This window comes from Lissotriton helveticus, chromosome 6, assembly GCF_964261635.1.
Source record: "Lissotriton helveticus chromosome 6, aLisHel1.1, whole genome shotgun sequence".
NCBI lineage: Eukaryota > Metazoa > Chordata > Amphibia > Caudata > Salamandridae > Lissotriton > Lissotriton helveticus.
The window spans coordinates 1,823,001,700-1,823,018,698 of record NC_136067.1 but is presented as its reverse complement, the minus strand read 5'-3'; the positions used below and the strand labels follow the sequence as shown (position 1 = coordinate 1,823,018,698).

General features: G+C 43.3%; 1 protein-coding gene across 2 annotated transcripts in view; it reads left to right on the top strand.

Annotated features, from left to right (window-relative positions):
- The first annotated feature begins 7,327 nt into the window (after positions 1 to 7,327).
- UBR2 (ubiquitin protein ligase E3 component n-recognin 2) overlaps positions 7,328 to 16,999 on the top strand; it is a 1,610,484-nt gene continuing 1,600,812 nt past the window's right edge. The window contains exon 1 of one of the 2 annotated variants that reach the window (XM_078649714.1): positions 7,328 to 7,478. In XM_078649714.1, coding sequence (XP_078505840.1) covers positions 7,401 to 7,478 — 78 coding nt within the window. In that variant the 5' untranslated portion in view covers positions 7,328 to 7,400. The remainder of the gene's footprint in view (positions 7,479 to 16,999) is intronic. The other variant, XM_078649715.1, reaches the window with a different exon arrangement.

Below are 16,999 nucleotides of genomic sequence, written 5' to 3'. Positions count from 1 at the left end.
AAGGGTGGACTCAAGTTGTAGAGTACCTGAAAGCAGAGGGGACAGAGTCTGGGTCACTCAGCAGTGACCAGGGTGGAACCAGGATGGAACCAGGCAATGTCGGGCGCAATCAGGTGGTCGTCGAGGAGCTTCTCTCCGCTGTCACGTGGGCTCTGGGGCATCTGCGACGTCTTGGAGCAGGTCACGATCTGTCCCACGCAGGCTCTCACCGTCGGTGCAGTCGGCTTCAAGTTTGGAGCAAACAAGCCTTGGTAAGAGCAATCCACGCAGGATCGGAAGATTGCTTCTCACTCGGACCAGGAAGGTCAGAGTCGGGGCTCCTTTTCAGGGGAGCTGGTGTGGATCTGGAGCAACCAGATTCACGAGTCTTCTTAGGTAGTTCGTCGGCACAGGGACCACTAGCCAGCTGGCAAGTGACCGGGCCAACGCGTTGAGCCAAATAGAGCCAAAGGGCCCCACGCAGCACTCGTCGAGTGTAGAGGGCTGAACTTCGGCTCAGGAGCAGCTCAGGGTGGGGGCTTCTCAAACCCCGATGCACAGCTTCGAGGGTCACTCGTGGGCTGCACGGTCAGCGTCTCGTGGTCAATTCAAGATGGCGTGCCCCACGCTTCCGGTCGCCTCCACGGGTCTCAGCTCTGCAGGGACTGTGGATCGGGCTGTTGGAAGGCAGGCAAGCTTGATCTCGTCGATCTCAGTCGCTCGAGTTCCGGCGGGAACTGCAACTAAGTAGACGTCGAGGGCTGGATGGTGCCTGCTGCTGCAGGGTGGTCACTCCTTGACCACAAGGGAGATTCTTCGGGCTTCCACGATGAGATGGAGGGCGAAGGGTCCAGAATTGCGTTTCAAATGTTTCTTCCAGGAAATCTGCTGTGCATTGGCACTGCTCCCACTCTTATTCCAATCTGGGGGGCGTGATTACCTGCTAGGTCCCCTCCTATGGGTGGGACCCAGGAAGTGGGTGGATACACCCCCTTCCTTTGATCCAGGCCGCCCTGGCACGAGGGCTGGAGTGCCCCAGAACCGGTTTGGCCGGATTATGCAAGGGGCAGCCTTGTGCGCCCCAGGCAGTGTCTGGTTTCTTTCAAACCTCCCTGCTACAATCCACTATCTCCTGTCTGGAGGGCGGTGACACCCTCCTGTGACAGGAAACCCTTTGTCCAGGACCCTTTTGGCTGAGTTTCGGTCAGCTGCAGGGGTCCAGACATTTGTCTGTGGCAGAGGCATCCATTTTGTGGATCTAAGGTCTTTGGAGAAATCAACCGCATTTAAGCAAAGTAACATGTCTTACCCCTCTAGAGGGGTGGAATGCTATCCCCGTCGCCAGAACTGGCGAGGGGATAGTATTCCAAATCGTATGACACCTTACACGACATGTTTTGATAAAGCCAAACCAAAGTTGCTATATAACCGCGAGGATTATAAGGCACTTAAGAGTATATGGTATGGCATTATCCTGAAACAGCTTAGGGAGTTGTTCCCGACAGCTGCAGACAGGCTCAGCTCATGCTAGAGCTCCATCTCACATGAAACCACGCACTCTGCCTCCAGGATTGATGAGGCCTTCCATAGGAGTGGCTCACAGGTTAATATGTGTCCAGATATAGGTTTAGATGTAGGTATACTACATCTAAGCAAGGGGTGATTACACCACCTTACCCCAGCTGAGTGATCAGCCAGTTGTGTCAATTTAAGAACCAGCCAGGGGTGGCAAAAGATATGCTACAGCCCCTGGTAGGCCTTGGTGGCCCCTATGCCCTGGGCACCTATAGTGCATTATACAGGGGCTGACAAGGGGTCCATTTCCAATTGGGGTATGTACCTAGGGTACATGGAATCCATTTTAAAGAGAGAGCAGATGGCCTGGGGCCCTGATTAGCAGGGAACCAGGTCAACTAAGTCAAAAAACCAGCTAAACACAGGTAAAAAATCCGGGGTAACCATAGTCAGGTAGCCACCTTCCTACAACGAATAATTGCACCACACAAAATTTCAGTATCTAGGGGAAGCTTACCTATATGCTTTACTAACAAGTAACCCGAGAGTCTTAATATGGCTGCCGAAAACGCGGAAACTCTTCTGCGCATGCGTCTACTGCATCTACATAGTATGACATACTTTTCTTTTGGTGGGAATTCTTTGCAGCTGCGCAGTAATACTAGAAAATTGCCACTTTTAACCTCACATGCTAATGCACATGCTTTGGCTTAAACTAAACCTCGTGTGTCCTTCTAATCTGCTAATGAAATAGTTAAAATAAAGTAATGGGGTTAATTAGAAATAAGTGGTATACAGTGCATTCATTTATTCTCGTGTTCTAACGTGTCTTTCTTTGACTTTATTAATAGCTCGTATTTGGGCCTGAAGGGTGTTTATATTCTCCATCTTGGATATGTGGTACATGCGCACTGGAACTTTGAAATTCTTGAATCCATGGCATTGGAAAGCTGCCAAGTCCCATCTTACCCGCGAGGCACCTGAGAAACTCACCTTTTGACCCTGAGAAAGGAAGAAACTGAATGAAAAATAATACATTGTATATGAAATTAAATGAAATAATGTTGGGGGTAATAAAATCATGGGAAAGTAAATTATGAGCAGGAACCTAAGTCAACTTAACTAAAGGAAAATGATCTCATACTGGTATGGTGTGATGACCTCTCCCTGTCTTTCGGACCAATCAAATGGAGGGAATACACAAATTTGCAACATTAGGGGGTGGTACATACTCTGGAAATTGGTATTACTAAGGTAGGCTTAGTCAGTTAGATTGTCCTACTTGTCACAGAACTGTCACTGTCCAGTGCTTAATTTGTAAATAGAGAAGTGCAGGTGCTGACAATTTTGCCAAGGAGGCCCCAGCTCACCTCTTCCTCCGGTGAGCCCCACTTTCAACACTCTCACTGCCTCACTCTCTATCTTCTAACCTTGACCTGTTGTCTGTCCCCTACGTCTTTGCTCTAAGAGTCTATCTTCTCACCTCTCTAATTGTTTTCTATCATCTTTGTCACACCTGGTGTGTTACCTTATTCCATGCATTTCTGATTTGCACTCTATTCATTCTACCCCTGCCCTTTTTCCTCTTCACTTTTATCCATGCTCTGCTCTCACTCCCCTCGATCTTGGCTCTTTACGATCACTCTTCTAGCAGTGATTAGCTGTGTCTCCATTTTATCATTTGTCTGCTTTTTTTCCTCTGTCCTGTCCTCCACATCCTTTCATTCTATCTTCTCTCTTCTTAATGCTCTCTTCTTCACATCATGGCTGCTTTCTCTTTGTATCTGATTTGCTTTCTTTTTCTTCTACTTAGCTCTGTCTTATCCCTCTCCTCTCCTGTTGTTTCTTTCTCCTCTTTACTCCTGCTCTCTCTCTCATCTATAACACTGCTGCTGCCTATGAGCCCTGTCGTCAGCCTGTACATGTCCCTGCTATTTTGAACTCCGCGTTTTCCTGTTGTCTTTCCTAAAGAAGAGGAAGATGACATGTGTTTTACTTTCTTATCTACACTGAGTGCAAAAACAAAATGTACAACAAATGAAAATTCTTTTTTTGCATATATTAATCAGTGCAGTACAACTGGGTTATTTGCAGAACAGGTAGCTGCTCGAGCACAGCAGGTGATGTCACTACTAGTGCTTCCTGTAATTAGCAGGTCCAGGGATGGTGTTCGGCATTGGCATCCACTGCTCAGCTTGCTGTGACCCTGCCTGCTACAGCACAGGCTTTGTCCCCAGCCGTAATGCTGCCAATGCCGGTAAGTATGGCTGTGGTGCCTACTAGACTCACGCACGCTCAGCAAATACAATGCTGGGGTGCAGCGCACAGATTCTACAGGTGACGCCATGGCACACAAAAGTTGTGATGGGGCACAGCCGCATCGAGCACGTTAAGGATAGCAGCAATGCAGGGCTGCAGGATATGCTACTCTGGCTACACAGCAAGTGGAAAGTCCACACTTACTTTCGTTTATTCTTCCTCAAGAGCCCTCACTCCCAAGTTCCAAATGCGCTCTCGCAGCCTCAACTCAGTCTTGAGCCAGCCCCCAGCTACAATTATCCAATGGGAGGCTTAGGCTCAGGCACTGGCATGGTGCAGCAGACTCTGGGAATAGAATGCAAGACTCAGTTTGCGATGACTTCTTGGATTTGTGATTAGCGAACTGACATCATCACTAACTTGGTGATACACAATCATGCCTGCCTGGACAGGCGTATGCTGGCCTGTCTATGAACATTTACCAGCCAGAAACCATGCAATGTATGTTATTCTTTTTATTTTGAATTTGAACAATTAATATTGAGACCACCACATGCAGGGTCAGAAATTGTAGCCCCGGCCCTGTGAAAGAAGTGCAGGAGCTGAGCACCTGAAAGCTCCTGCTCAAATTAAGCAGTCTGTCCCAACGTATGCTGAAGGAGAACTGTGGATGAAGCAGACCTCAGAGGGCTAGTCGAGCACTCTGAAAGAAGATTTGGGAGAAGACTCTGTCATCTAGAAGGGGAACAAGAGTAGCTGCAGAGAGGGGTATGACGCTGTTGGTGCACTTAGCGGAGGTTACCTGTCCTGTCCTGACCTGTTGGCACCTGATTAGTCGGGAGCCCTTTTTCTTCCCAGCCCTTGGCCAGGGGTTGGTCCTTGCACCATTCTAAGTAAATATAAATCTGTGTGGTATGTCCTTGTACTGTTTCCCTTTCTCACCCTTCCCAGGTACCAATGTCTAAAAGTGATTTAGCAAAGTCTCTAAAGATTATTCCTTGGATCACTATTTTTCTTCTTGAAAAGTCTTTAACTGCTCTGTATTGGTACCTTACTCACAAAATATTGCATAGAAAAAGTGTTTCAACTTTCCTTAGTCTGTGGTTATTCCATGAGTAAAGTAAGTTGTTATTCACTACCTATTATTCTAACTTTCTGATCCAATGTCCTAAGGAGTTAGAACCTAAGAGTGATAACGAATTGGTAAGTCATGGTGTACAGGTATAAATTATAATAGTAAATAAACTCCTGATAGGCAGTAAAATAGATTACCGGTTAAGAGTGTGCATGTTTATGGGCTCAGGTGAATATGGTGTGTTAGAAATATCCTAAACTGGTAAATCTCGCACTATCACATGTTCTCCCTTACATGTGCCAGTAATTCAAGAAGCTTGCACCTGGAAATATACTTCCCTCCCTGATCAGACAATGTCACAGTCTCATCACTGTCCTCAGAGTTAGATACAACAGAATAAATGTTATTACTTGTGAATTAGCCTTCTTCTTTTTCAGGGACGCCAAGGAACCTCGGATAATCTTCTTTATTTTCTCTTCCTTCACCTCTGTCATGTCTCTGAATTTTAGGTGAGGAAATGGCTGCAGAAACATGCCTCTTTTTTTGCATGTCAATTTTCTTGACAATCTTTAAGAAGCTTTGTCCGGCTATTTGTCCTATCTTAGTTGTATGTCTCCCTAACACAAGGACGAGTACCATCATCCTTTAAGGATGCAGTTGTTATTCAAATACTTAAGAAAGCTAACTCCGACCTAGAATATTTAAAATCCTGCTGCCCTATTTCCCTCCCCTTTGTGCTGAAAAGATGTGAGAAGAGCATGTGGTAAAATGTCTTTCTAAAATTCTGAGTTCTCATAGAATATTGGCAAAATCACAAGCAGCGTTCCGCACTGACCATAGCACGAGATGTGTTCTATTATCCAATCCGGATGCTCCCAAATGGATTTGGACTGTGAGCATCTTAATCTATTAATTCTGCTAGATCTCTTGGCTGCATTTGAAATGGTTGATCATACCATCTTTTTTGACCATGTCAAGGCCATAAGTTTGATGGTTCAGTGGCCAAGTGGATCAAATCTTTTTTAGTCAGATGTGTCCATGCGGTAATGCTAAAAGACTTTATTTCCAAAAAGATAAAGATTACTTGTGGGGTCTCACAGGGTTATTCCAAGTACCCCCAATCCTCCATCTACTTGTTTAACATATATGTATTACCCTTGGCCAAAGCTCTTCTGGAACAACGGGTGAATGAATATATATATATGTATGCTGATGACACTCACATTCTCATTTGTTTCAACAGCAATCCTAAATCCCTAGGGATTTTCAACAGACAATGCGTTTAATCTGGCAATGGATGGGAGGTAACAAGTCTGACTGCAATGTAAAATAGGACAGATGTCTTTATAGTTAACGGACACAGTGATTTGTGGGGGGACTCTTATTGGCCACAAAAACATGTCCCTACATCCTCTCGTACCCACTGTGCAAAATGTCTGTGCGCTAGACTTGAAAGGCAACTTTTAACGGCTCCACAAATTTCATCAGTTGTTTCCTTGTGTATCTGCCATCTCAAGGTGTTGAGGAAAATGTGAGCTTCCTTTCCCAAGATAAGATGCTTGTGGCAGTCTCTGCTTTAATTGAACCACAACTTTATGCCAAGTCTTTATACCTGAAACTACCTCAATATTTACTTCACAAGCTCCAAGTGACCCAAAATATTACCTCCAGACAGGCTAACGGAGCCCTGTGATTTGCTCATACTAAGTATATATTTGAAAACCTACTTGTTAAACAAAGAATCATCTTTAATTGTGTATGCATATCACAAAGACTAAGAGCGGGGAATATCCTGCTTTTTCTATAAAAAAAAAAGAAATTTAAGGATTACCTTCCCATGGTGCTCCAGCATTCCTCTGGCACTAATCTATTGACTGTGCCTAAATATTGCAAATCCAAAACGGATGGACGCAGTTTCTCGACATGTACCCCTACATTTTTTTAATTTAATGCGATTTTATATAGCGCGAACATTACCCGAAGGTGTCAGAGTGCTTTACAAAGGAACCAGTTGCCTTACATAAAGACTTTGGATTACATGAGTTACTTAAAAGATATAAACAGAAAAAAATGTCAAATGTACAAGTTGTAAAGTCACTCAAGGAATAGATACAAACAGAAACAATTGCTAATGTACAAGTTGTAAAGTCACTCAAGGAAGAGATACAAACAGAAAAAAACTGCTAATGTACACGTTGTAAAGTCACTCAAGGAAGAGATACAAGCAGAAAAATTAAAAATTAAAAAATTAAAAAATGACGGAATGCTATGCCGGTTTACCCGTAAAAAGACGTTCGCTCACATTGTTCAGGTGCTAACTGAAAACTTGACTGTTTAAACAAGCTTTCAATTCTTTATATTAACTCTACCTGAACTTGACGGTTGTTTTCCTTCTCTTTATGCAGAGAGAAAGGAGAGAGTTAGCACTCTAGTTCTTTATTAGATCTCTGTGGTAACGTCGTCAGGTCCCTCGGCAGTCCTTCTTCACTGTTTAGTGCTGGTCTGCCTGTCTCGGTTTCCAGCTGGTGTCGCCGCTGTTTCCGCTTCCTGCATCAGTTGTTGCTCAGCAGAAATGGCGTCTGAAGCGGAGGTGGATGTACCCGATGTGGACACTGCCCTGCAACAGTGTTCTGCGCGTGATGTTGCCACGGTACGTGAGGCGGGGGAGGGGTGTGTGGAGCTGTCATAGGGAGGTGCAGCTGTCAACATGTTATTCTGAGTCTAGGGAGAGTGCCGGCGAACTAGCATAGCTCCCCACACTGCGCTGACAGATAAAGTTGTAGCACTAGTTTGTAGGTACCAAAATTCCCATCACCTCCCAGTCCGCAGCGAAACCCGTTCCTTCCACCCTTGTGCGCCGAGCATTAGCCTTCCACTCATTAGTGTATCATTCATCCACCGACTCTACCTGCCCGCAGTGACCTATCTACCTGCCGTCCTGATCCCCACGATGTGAACCGCGGTATGTTAGATCCAAAGACTCTGAGTCTATAATGAGATATGTCTTCTGTCAGACACATTCGTCAGTTCGCTCCATACCCTGGGAGATTGCTGCAGTTGCTGGCACAGAGTCTGGAACACGCACTGCCTGCTCGCCCTCTCATGATGGGCTTATGTCAACAGTTACCCGGTACTGTTTTGGCAGACGTACTTTACCACCTTTTAGGCACAAATGGGTATTTTGAAGGTATGACAATCATCCAATGGCCACCTGTTAAATCCGTTTTCAACGTGATATTATTAGGCACGTTTGAAATGTGCCAATAGTTAACGGTGGAGTATGTGCTACTGCGGACGTAAGGATTGTTTCAACCACCGATGACGAGAACCAAGAGCGGAGCTCTGCTGCTTTTTTCGTATTTGTCTGCGAACCTCCGTTTTAGAATGTCTTGTTTCCAAATCCTATGTGATCAACAGGAGAGTTTTCAGAAGTACTACAGTGAAAGTGTCTTATGCTTTGCCCACATCATGTTGGTTACCTTGAGTAGAGCATTTGAGCTAGCAGATGTGTGCTTCTACTGAAAGAGTTCTTGTATTGCACTTTTTGGCTCGCGTGAAAGCGTATGCTGGTCACGGTAGCAAACCAAATATCAAAGTTATATACCCGATCTGCTTATTAGGAAAAGGTAGTATAAACGCAGTAGGCTTGACAGATTTATTGTGAAAACACTTGCTAAAGTCAGTAGGCATTAGAGGGTGGATTGCTATTACTCTCTCCTAAAGCTTGCCTAAGGGTATGTTATTACATGACATCTTGCGGATTACCGCAATAGGCAAAGGTTTTGCTGTTGGTTACCCCCTTTTGACAAGCCATGGGAATAGATGATTTGCACTTTGACAATTGTTGTTGTGCCATCTTAGAAGAGATTGTATTTTGCTTTGCCAACTGTCATTTTTTCCCACATTTTTGATTTAATTACTGTATGCATGATGGTTCCACCATATGCAAATTTAAATAGGACTTTGTTGGTTATGGTGTCAAGTCAGTGGGTCTTGGTGGGTCTTATTAGTTCCCTGACAAAACTTAAGTCAGATTCTGTAAGTTTGATTTGTTTACTATGAAAAGTTATAAAAATGCCAGTAAGCCTGACTTATTGTCAAAAGCTTTTGTTAGAGGTAATAGGCTATTAAGGCTGTATTGGTAATTACATTGTGTGAAAGCCAATAAGTAGGCAATTTGTTACATTTAATCTCCAGAATACATATGTATGTAAGGATTTTGGTTCTGATTACACATTTTGACAAACCCTTGAAGTAGAAGATCTGCATTGTAATAATTCCTTCAAGATTCTCTTCAAAGTCCTGATGGGATTGGTTGTCTGCCAGGATATTGTAATAAAAACAAATGATACTTGAATACATACATACATACATACATATGTATGTGTGTGTCTTTTTATTTTAATCTTTAGATCATATTACAGCTCTCCAAACAGTGCTAATGTGCCGCTTACTTGCAGCACATTTCCTCGGTGCACCATATTGTGCACAGCCACTTCCTCTAAATCAGACAACTATCATGGAATAGTATTATCCATATTGTAGTATTGTTTTGACATTCCAAGATGGGTGATGCATTTATTTCTAAACATGGTGGCCATAAAGAAACTTTAAGACGACGATGCCGTATGTACAATACCATTTTAAGACAACCACCCCTTGCTATGATTTATTTGAATTTGTTATTGCAAGCATATGCCCGCCGTTTTTGCACAGCTGTACATTTTCATTTTTTTCTACTTTTATTCTTTTAATTTATCTTGCATATGTTGTTGAGTTTGTGTTTGTTGTATTTTGGTTGTGTAAATGGGTGATTGCAAGAATACGTCAGTGGAAGGATGAATGGATGCATGAGTGCAAAGATGACTGACAGAGGTCATGTATAATGAATTAACGGTGTGTAAACCCATCAGTGGCAGAAGAGGCACTGTCATATATAAGCCAAACCTATTGGCATTGCCAACACTTGTGTTTATTATGCCACCACTTGTGAGGACCAGTTTTTGGTAAGCGCTTTTTGCATTAACATGAAAACAGATACTGTTATTATTTAGCTAGTCTGGTGATTTGTCTTTTGGACACCCCTCCTCTGTGACTTAAGCCTTACTCAACCGTTCTGCCTCAAATTCGCACAAGTTAGTGGGTGTACTGTCTTTTTTTTCACAATCCCATCCTCGTCGCCATTGATGTAATCCAAAAGAAGTCCAGAGGTAGCCATGAGGTAGGTAATAAGTAAGAGGTTTATTAGCTTAGTTACAGGATGGTAGTTACAGGATGGTAGTGCATTAGTTGAGCCCCACCAGGAGCAGCATCCTTGTTGCTCAGCCCACACACTCCAACTGTCTCTTTCTCCACTCCACCAGGCACTCCACCATTTCACTCCCTCATCAAGCATTCTAACATACCACATAGACATCACATTCATACTGGCTAAGCAGCGGGGAATGGGTAACCAGCGAAAGGATGCATTATAAGAAATAAAGGTATAACAGTTTGGTGTAGATTAGTTGAAGAAGTGGGGCATGGTTATTACAGATTCGGAAATGCCATTTCGGTTAAAAACACGTTTCAATCTTAAGTATGAGGGTGCAAATGACTGATAGACATACATACATACATACTTTTAATCACTCCCAGCCTGGACTTATTTATATTAATAATTTTTTAAGTTGCAGACGGTATACATGTTGTGTGTGTAATTCCTTCAAGTTGAGTGTTATATGAATGTGCTTAATCTGTTTGCCATGTGTATGGAGTTCTGGGCCAGTTTTAGTTTAATGCTGGCAGGTTGAAAACAGACAAAACAGATCATACTGATGCTTTTATAGAGAAAAGCTAGAATGTCACATGATTTTCTTCAGTTTTATATTTTGTGGGAGTGGGTCTTAAATAGGCCTACCATTTTGTCCTTAATGATGCATGTTCAAAGGAATTCCATATGATTTTTAAGAGCTTATTACTTGACAGTGATTTTAACTACCTTGTGATGACCCAATCTCTGTTGGGGAAAGATAATTAATGGTTACAAATTAGAATGCAGTGACAAAAAGAAGTCTTTCTAAAGAGCGGTTTCTAGTTGAGGAGTGTGAATTTGCACTGAAGTATTTTTCTATGACAGTTTTAACTATTTGCCTAAATGACTGTTTTTGTCGTGTTTGTATTGCATTGATGATGTCGAAGGAGATTCTTAGGTCTGGCTTAGAACTTCCATTAGCTGTTTTGGCAGCCTCGTTTATTAACACATTAAAGTAAAAAATACAGGTCTGAATATATAGGTACGCACACATACATAAGAGACTTTGGGCCAGCTCTCTTCATCCATTGGTCTGTGTTAGCAGTCATACGTTTTGCTTGCCCCTACTGCAACCTACAGCATGGAGCAGTGGGTCAGTCTACTTCAGCCATTGGCTCTCTTATACTGTGAATGACAGCTTTTTTTCTGATAACCTGTGCACAAATGCCTAAAAAGCGGTGCACTCATGTGCCAGAACTGGTGGGAAAAATACATTACTTTGCCAGTATTTACGTTTTTTCCATTCAGTATCCTATTCTTTAGCCATCTTTGTGTATTTAAACTGTCTTCAGCTACAATAGTGACATTATACCTTTTTATGTGTGCTTATAAGAATATTTTTCAGTCATGTATTAAAACAAAAAAGTTTCTATATCTGCCTGCCATGCACCCATACTTTCTATTATATGAACACGTTTATTGCAAAGTGGTGCCACATTATGGCAGTTTTTATGTTTCTTTTTGTGGCATATGCATGCAATAATAAAAAAAAAAACTATTGCTACAGCTTGCTAAGGCTAGACCTGTTCGCTCTAACTATAGATGTCTGCGAGACCTCATGTAACCAATACTTAAAAAATGTTCATATAAGAAATGCAGAGAAAGGAGGCTTTGTGTCATTCTCCTTCAACCTTTGGCTTTAATGTCTTTTAAATGTGGAAGGTTATATTGTCCCATTGTTTGGTGATGTAACACCAAGAAGTATTCCTACACACTTCTGCTGCAGTTCCTATCGGTGCTTTTAACGCCCTTCACTCCTCACGTACTCGCTCCCTGTGTTGTGCTCTCTCTTTTCCTCTCCATTCTCCGCTTTCTCTTTAGCTTGCCGCCTTCACGTTTGATCCAAGTTTATACTTTCTGTTCTATCCTCAGGATTACATTTACATGTAATCAGCCTGGGTCCTCCTAGCTGCTTAGCCAGAGTGAGAGATGGTGACGGAATGTTGCTGTGATGAATGGAATGCCTGGGTGCCTGTGTGGATGAGTGGTGACAGTTGGAGATGGGCTGGGCAGCTAGGCAGGCTGCTCCTGGTGGGGCTGGTACATGGCTAGTACCTGACCAGAGCTGACTGGACTATGATTGATGCTACCTTGACATGGAACCAATAAAGAAGACTTGAAAAGTACTACATGGCTACCAGTGTCTCTATTTACTGGGTACAACACTTTCACTTTCCTTCTCTCACTTTCTTGCTTCTGCCTCCCTGTTTCACCGAGCCAAATGTGCACCTGCAGCGTTTTATGTGAGGTGCTTTCACTTTTGCCCAGTTGGGATTTGGAGGTTTTGCTTTCACCCTCCATGCCTAGCTGCTGTTTTCCAGGACTACTTTCCATACAGGTAGGTACTTTCTCCTGGGGTTTAGGGGTTCTTATGACAGGCAGCTCACTGCTTTTCAATGTTTTCTGGTAACAGTTGCCAATCAGCTTGTTCCCAGATGCATGTCCCTGGTACTATCTAATAATATTAGGATTACAGAATTTACAGGAATGCACTTAGAACCTTAATTATATTTCTTTCATATCCTGAGATTGAAGGGCAATGGTGGGCACCTGCTTGACTTCGAGACATTCTATTTGGGTAAGGAAGCCTGAATACAGCAAGGACACCTGTCTGACTTCTGGGACCTGGCTGCACCTTGCTACACAAAGGATTTGTGCCTTACCCCATTGACATCTAATAATAACCGAATGTACTACAGTCTGATACCCTAAGGATGTATGTGGGATTGGAAGGATCTCTTGCAACAGTCATGCATCCAGAAATTGTCAATTGCAGCGTTTTCAAACTCTGAAGGCCAGTCCTTAAACAAGTTCTCATGATATTTTGAAAAACTGTAAAAAACCTAGAATTTCTATATTTTAATTATTACTTTCTACTAACATAAAATGCTTTCTCCTTGGGGAGCATAATACGTTCTTTGCCTTTTTTCTGTGAATTAACTCTACAATTAAATGTTTAATGTCTTCGGTTAACAAAACTTAGCAAAGGTTCACCTCTTGCTTTCCATTGCTGTTGCAACTCGAGTAACTTGCATGATGAGTAACAATGTTATTTGGAGCAATATTTTATAGTCTGTCTCCATACTAAACAGCTTCTGAACTGTTTGGTAGCCGGAACTGATGCAGGTTGCTATTGAATTTTGCAGTCATTATTTGTGGTAGAGATGAATAAGAAGTTCAGGAATATGCGTTTGCTCTTAATTATTATCGCAAACTTTTCTTTTGTCTTGTTAACATCCTAGTGCAACATCTATCTTTGTTGGACTTAGTAGTTTGTTGAGTGGCTGTGGTGACCGGTGTATGTAGTCAGAATATCTTTCCCCTCACTTAACCTCTTTTACGAATTTGATTTGCTTTGCTGTCACTAATGTATCCTGTAACTGTAGTAGCTAGCGTTCTGATAGCTCACCATCCCTAATGAAACCAGTAAAATGATCTATGAAATTTGATATTCACCGAAAGACTTGCAGAACAGTTGTGAAAATTGTCATGGTCCAATAGTCAGTTAAATATAATTATAGTTCCTCTAGTGTAGCAGATGTAGCAGTTTCAAAATATGAAATTTTTAATCTGCGTTCAAAGGTTCAAAAACAAAATTTAGCTAACCTCTCGATTGGCCATCCACATTGTAATTAGCACATCAAAACAATTCTATGTATGAAATGCTAGCTTATTCTCCAGAAGGAAGAATTGTATCCGCTCATGATTGTATCAGCTCATGAAGGTGTGGAGTGCAACTGCAGACGAGGAATCCACTTGAAGTCGGCTGGAGCTCCACGCCACCCAAAGCTCCACGCACACTTCTAGAACAATTCGGAACACCAAATTCCTTGCAAGTAAGAGCAATATAAAGTAATTGCCAGACCCCATTCTGGTGCAAGAGCAGAGGGCAGATGGGCTACTGCCCCCAACTGTGGTGATTACGGTAATTAGGCAAACACAAGGAGATGGACTGAGCGCTGAAGCTTTTCAGACACTCGCACTCAGTCACAGATCTGGGTTGAATCCATCATCGTTCTTTAGCTTACTTTGCCACCCCAGTTCAGACCCAGCCATATGCAAATCAGTTTTGATCCTGTTCGTCATGGTAATAGTCCTGCCTGAACTGCCAAACCAGGTCTTCCCTGGACCGGAAACGAGTATCCTGGGACCGGTTTCGGGGTAATACCACAAACAAGCCACCCTGGGTCAAGACAAAGGAAGAAAAAGTGATAGGAGTGTAAAGGGGATTCCCTTTTATAGGACGAATTCCCTCACCCACCCGAGGGTGGCATGCTTCATCATAGGGATTTTCCTCACACTGCGAACCTGGTCTCAGTGCGGGCTACAACCTCCTCACTGAGAGGGACGACTTCAGGGATGTTTTAGTTGTAAATGGCAAGAGGTATACTAAAACCTTATGATGAGCCGGGTGTGGAGGGGGAGTGTGAGAAAGTGTGCTAGTGAAGTAAAACTAACTCCCTGGTATGTTGAAAAACCATTTTACTGGTATGCCCAGGGGTCAGGGTTAGAAATAGTTGCATTACCATGCCTGGAAAATTCAACCTAGCATGGTTGTTTGTGATCATAGGGTCGACATGTTTCAGCCATAGTGCCCTCCGTAGAGGTGCTGTGGCTTTCTTCCGGACCTAATGAGAGATGTGTGAAAAATAATAACATCAGACCAACTCAGGTTGGTGTCTGAAGGATACGACGACTGGCAGAAGGGACGTCAGGCGTGATTAGCTGATGTTTAGCGGTTTTCCCATCATTTGAGAGGAGCTACTAGAAACTCATCCTTTGCACTCGAGGAGGGTTTCCACAAAACCTCTGCCCGAAGGACAGCTGCGCAGAGTGGCGCGTCCGAGGAGAGCTGGTTTTGGGGTAACACCCCTCATCAGCCAGGCTAGCTTGAATCCAGTTGCAAAGTGAGCAAGAGACCCATGTCTGGGCATACCCAGGCAACTAAGGGCGAACAAAGCAAATACAAGGTGATGATGGATGGAGCGCTGAAACTTTTCAGACACTCACTCTCAGTCACAGATCTGGGGTGAATCCATCATCGTTCTTTAGCTCACTTCGCCACCCCAGTTCAGACCCAGCCATATGCAAAACATTCTTGACCCTGTTCCGCATGGGAACAGTCAAGCCCGAACTGCATAACCAGTTCTTCCCTGGACCGGATACAAGCATCCTTTGACCGTTTTCGGGGTAACATCCCCTCTTCAGCCAGGCTAGCTTGAATCCAGTGGCAAAGTGAGCAAGGTAATTAGCCTGTGGTGTCTTTCCTACTATGGTTTTCGAACTTGACTCTCAAGGAAGCAAGGGTGAGCAGTCACAGGTGCACAAGCTCAGAACTCTGTAATCTACCAACAGGCACAATAATTTCAATGACCATCTAATTGCTTATCTTTTTAGAAAAAAAATCGAAAATGTTGGGCTTCTGTCTCTGGATAGGCTCTTCTCCTGCAGGAACAGGTAGACTACTTCCCTCTCTCAGCAGGCCGGCATCAAAACATGAGGCAGCTCCTCCAGCAGAAATGCACACTTCAGGTGATGTCCCTTCATCCCTGAGAGAATGGCTGGCAGAGAGGTAAGGGTCCAAAGTTCAAGAGGGAGCTGATTCCATGCCTTAGCTAATTAAAGTTTTTGCAGAATTCTGAAAGTAGGCCCTGTCTCTATCCTCATCACTTAAGTGCCTGGATCTCCTCTTTCTTGCCAAAGGAATGTAGGCAATACAAATCCATGGTCTAGGTATCTGTCCACGATCTCCATCTTGTGCAGCGGCAAACCAGAAGCACCCAAAATTAATCCCTTAGACGCATTGGACACTCTCTCTCTCTCTTTGAAAAAAATGGGGTTATATTCTGCTGCTACCACTTCGTGTTTTGCTATATCCTGGACAGGTACAGAGGTTCTCAAATCCATTGTGAGGAATGCTTGGTGCATCCATTATTGTCACAGGGTAGGGTCCTAGACCTTGCATACACGGAGAGGGGCCTATGTCTCTGTGCCCACACTAAATAAGCGTGCCACTGTTGCCAAAATATGTCGGGGTACTAGATAAACATGTAGCTGGACACCCATAGAAGAGAAACATGCCCATATACATTGCAATGGACATTCCTGTCTCAACACTAATAAGAAAGCAAAGTGTATATGTAACATATCATTTTAGGTCGAGTCAGGGCAGCACATGCGCTGCTCAGCGAGGCACGCTGTATTGAAGTTTGACATAGAAGCTCCGCCCACTTCCCCGCCCATCTTTTCAGTTGGCTCCTGTTACTGTCCTTGTAAAATCGTTGCTTTTCATTTGTGAATAGGCTTAATAGTCCCTCCTTGGTACTGCCTTGTTTGCATTTGGACTGGACTTTTTGCACGGTATGCTTTATAAGTCGGTAAGCACTATTTTCTTTAATGATCTTCCCCTATTCCACCCATGACATCGCAGCATGCCGCTCGCTTTTATATTATTAGTAATGTATTTATTCAAATTACAGCGTGGTCGGGTTTCACTATAGCGGCTGCCCTTATTTCATTATTTAATTTACAGCTCGGGCCGCTTTCACTTAAGCGGCTGAACTTATTTATTTATTTAGTTACCAGCACGGGCCGCTTTCACTTTAGCGGCTGCTTTACAGAACCTTTCAAAACAATTATTTTTTCACTTTGATTGAAAGCACCCCATACGCGCTTTCACTTTAAGGTCGGCTGTGCCCCTTTCTTTAGACACTGCTCACTGTAACCTGAATACGCGTCTTAAAAAAAAAAAAAGGTGCGGCCACCAATGAAGTGGAATTGCATTTGCAATAGTTTTAGATCTTGGCATCTAAAATAACAATGCCTTTTATATATGTGTTGCTTTTAAAAAACATAAATAAAAGGCATTGTCATTTACA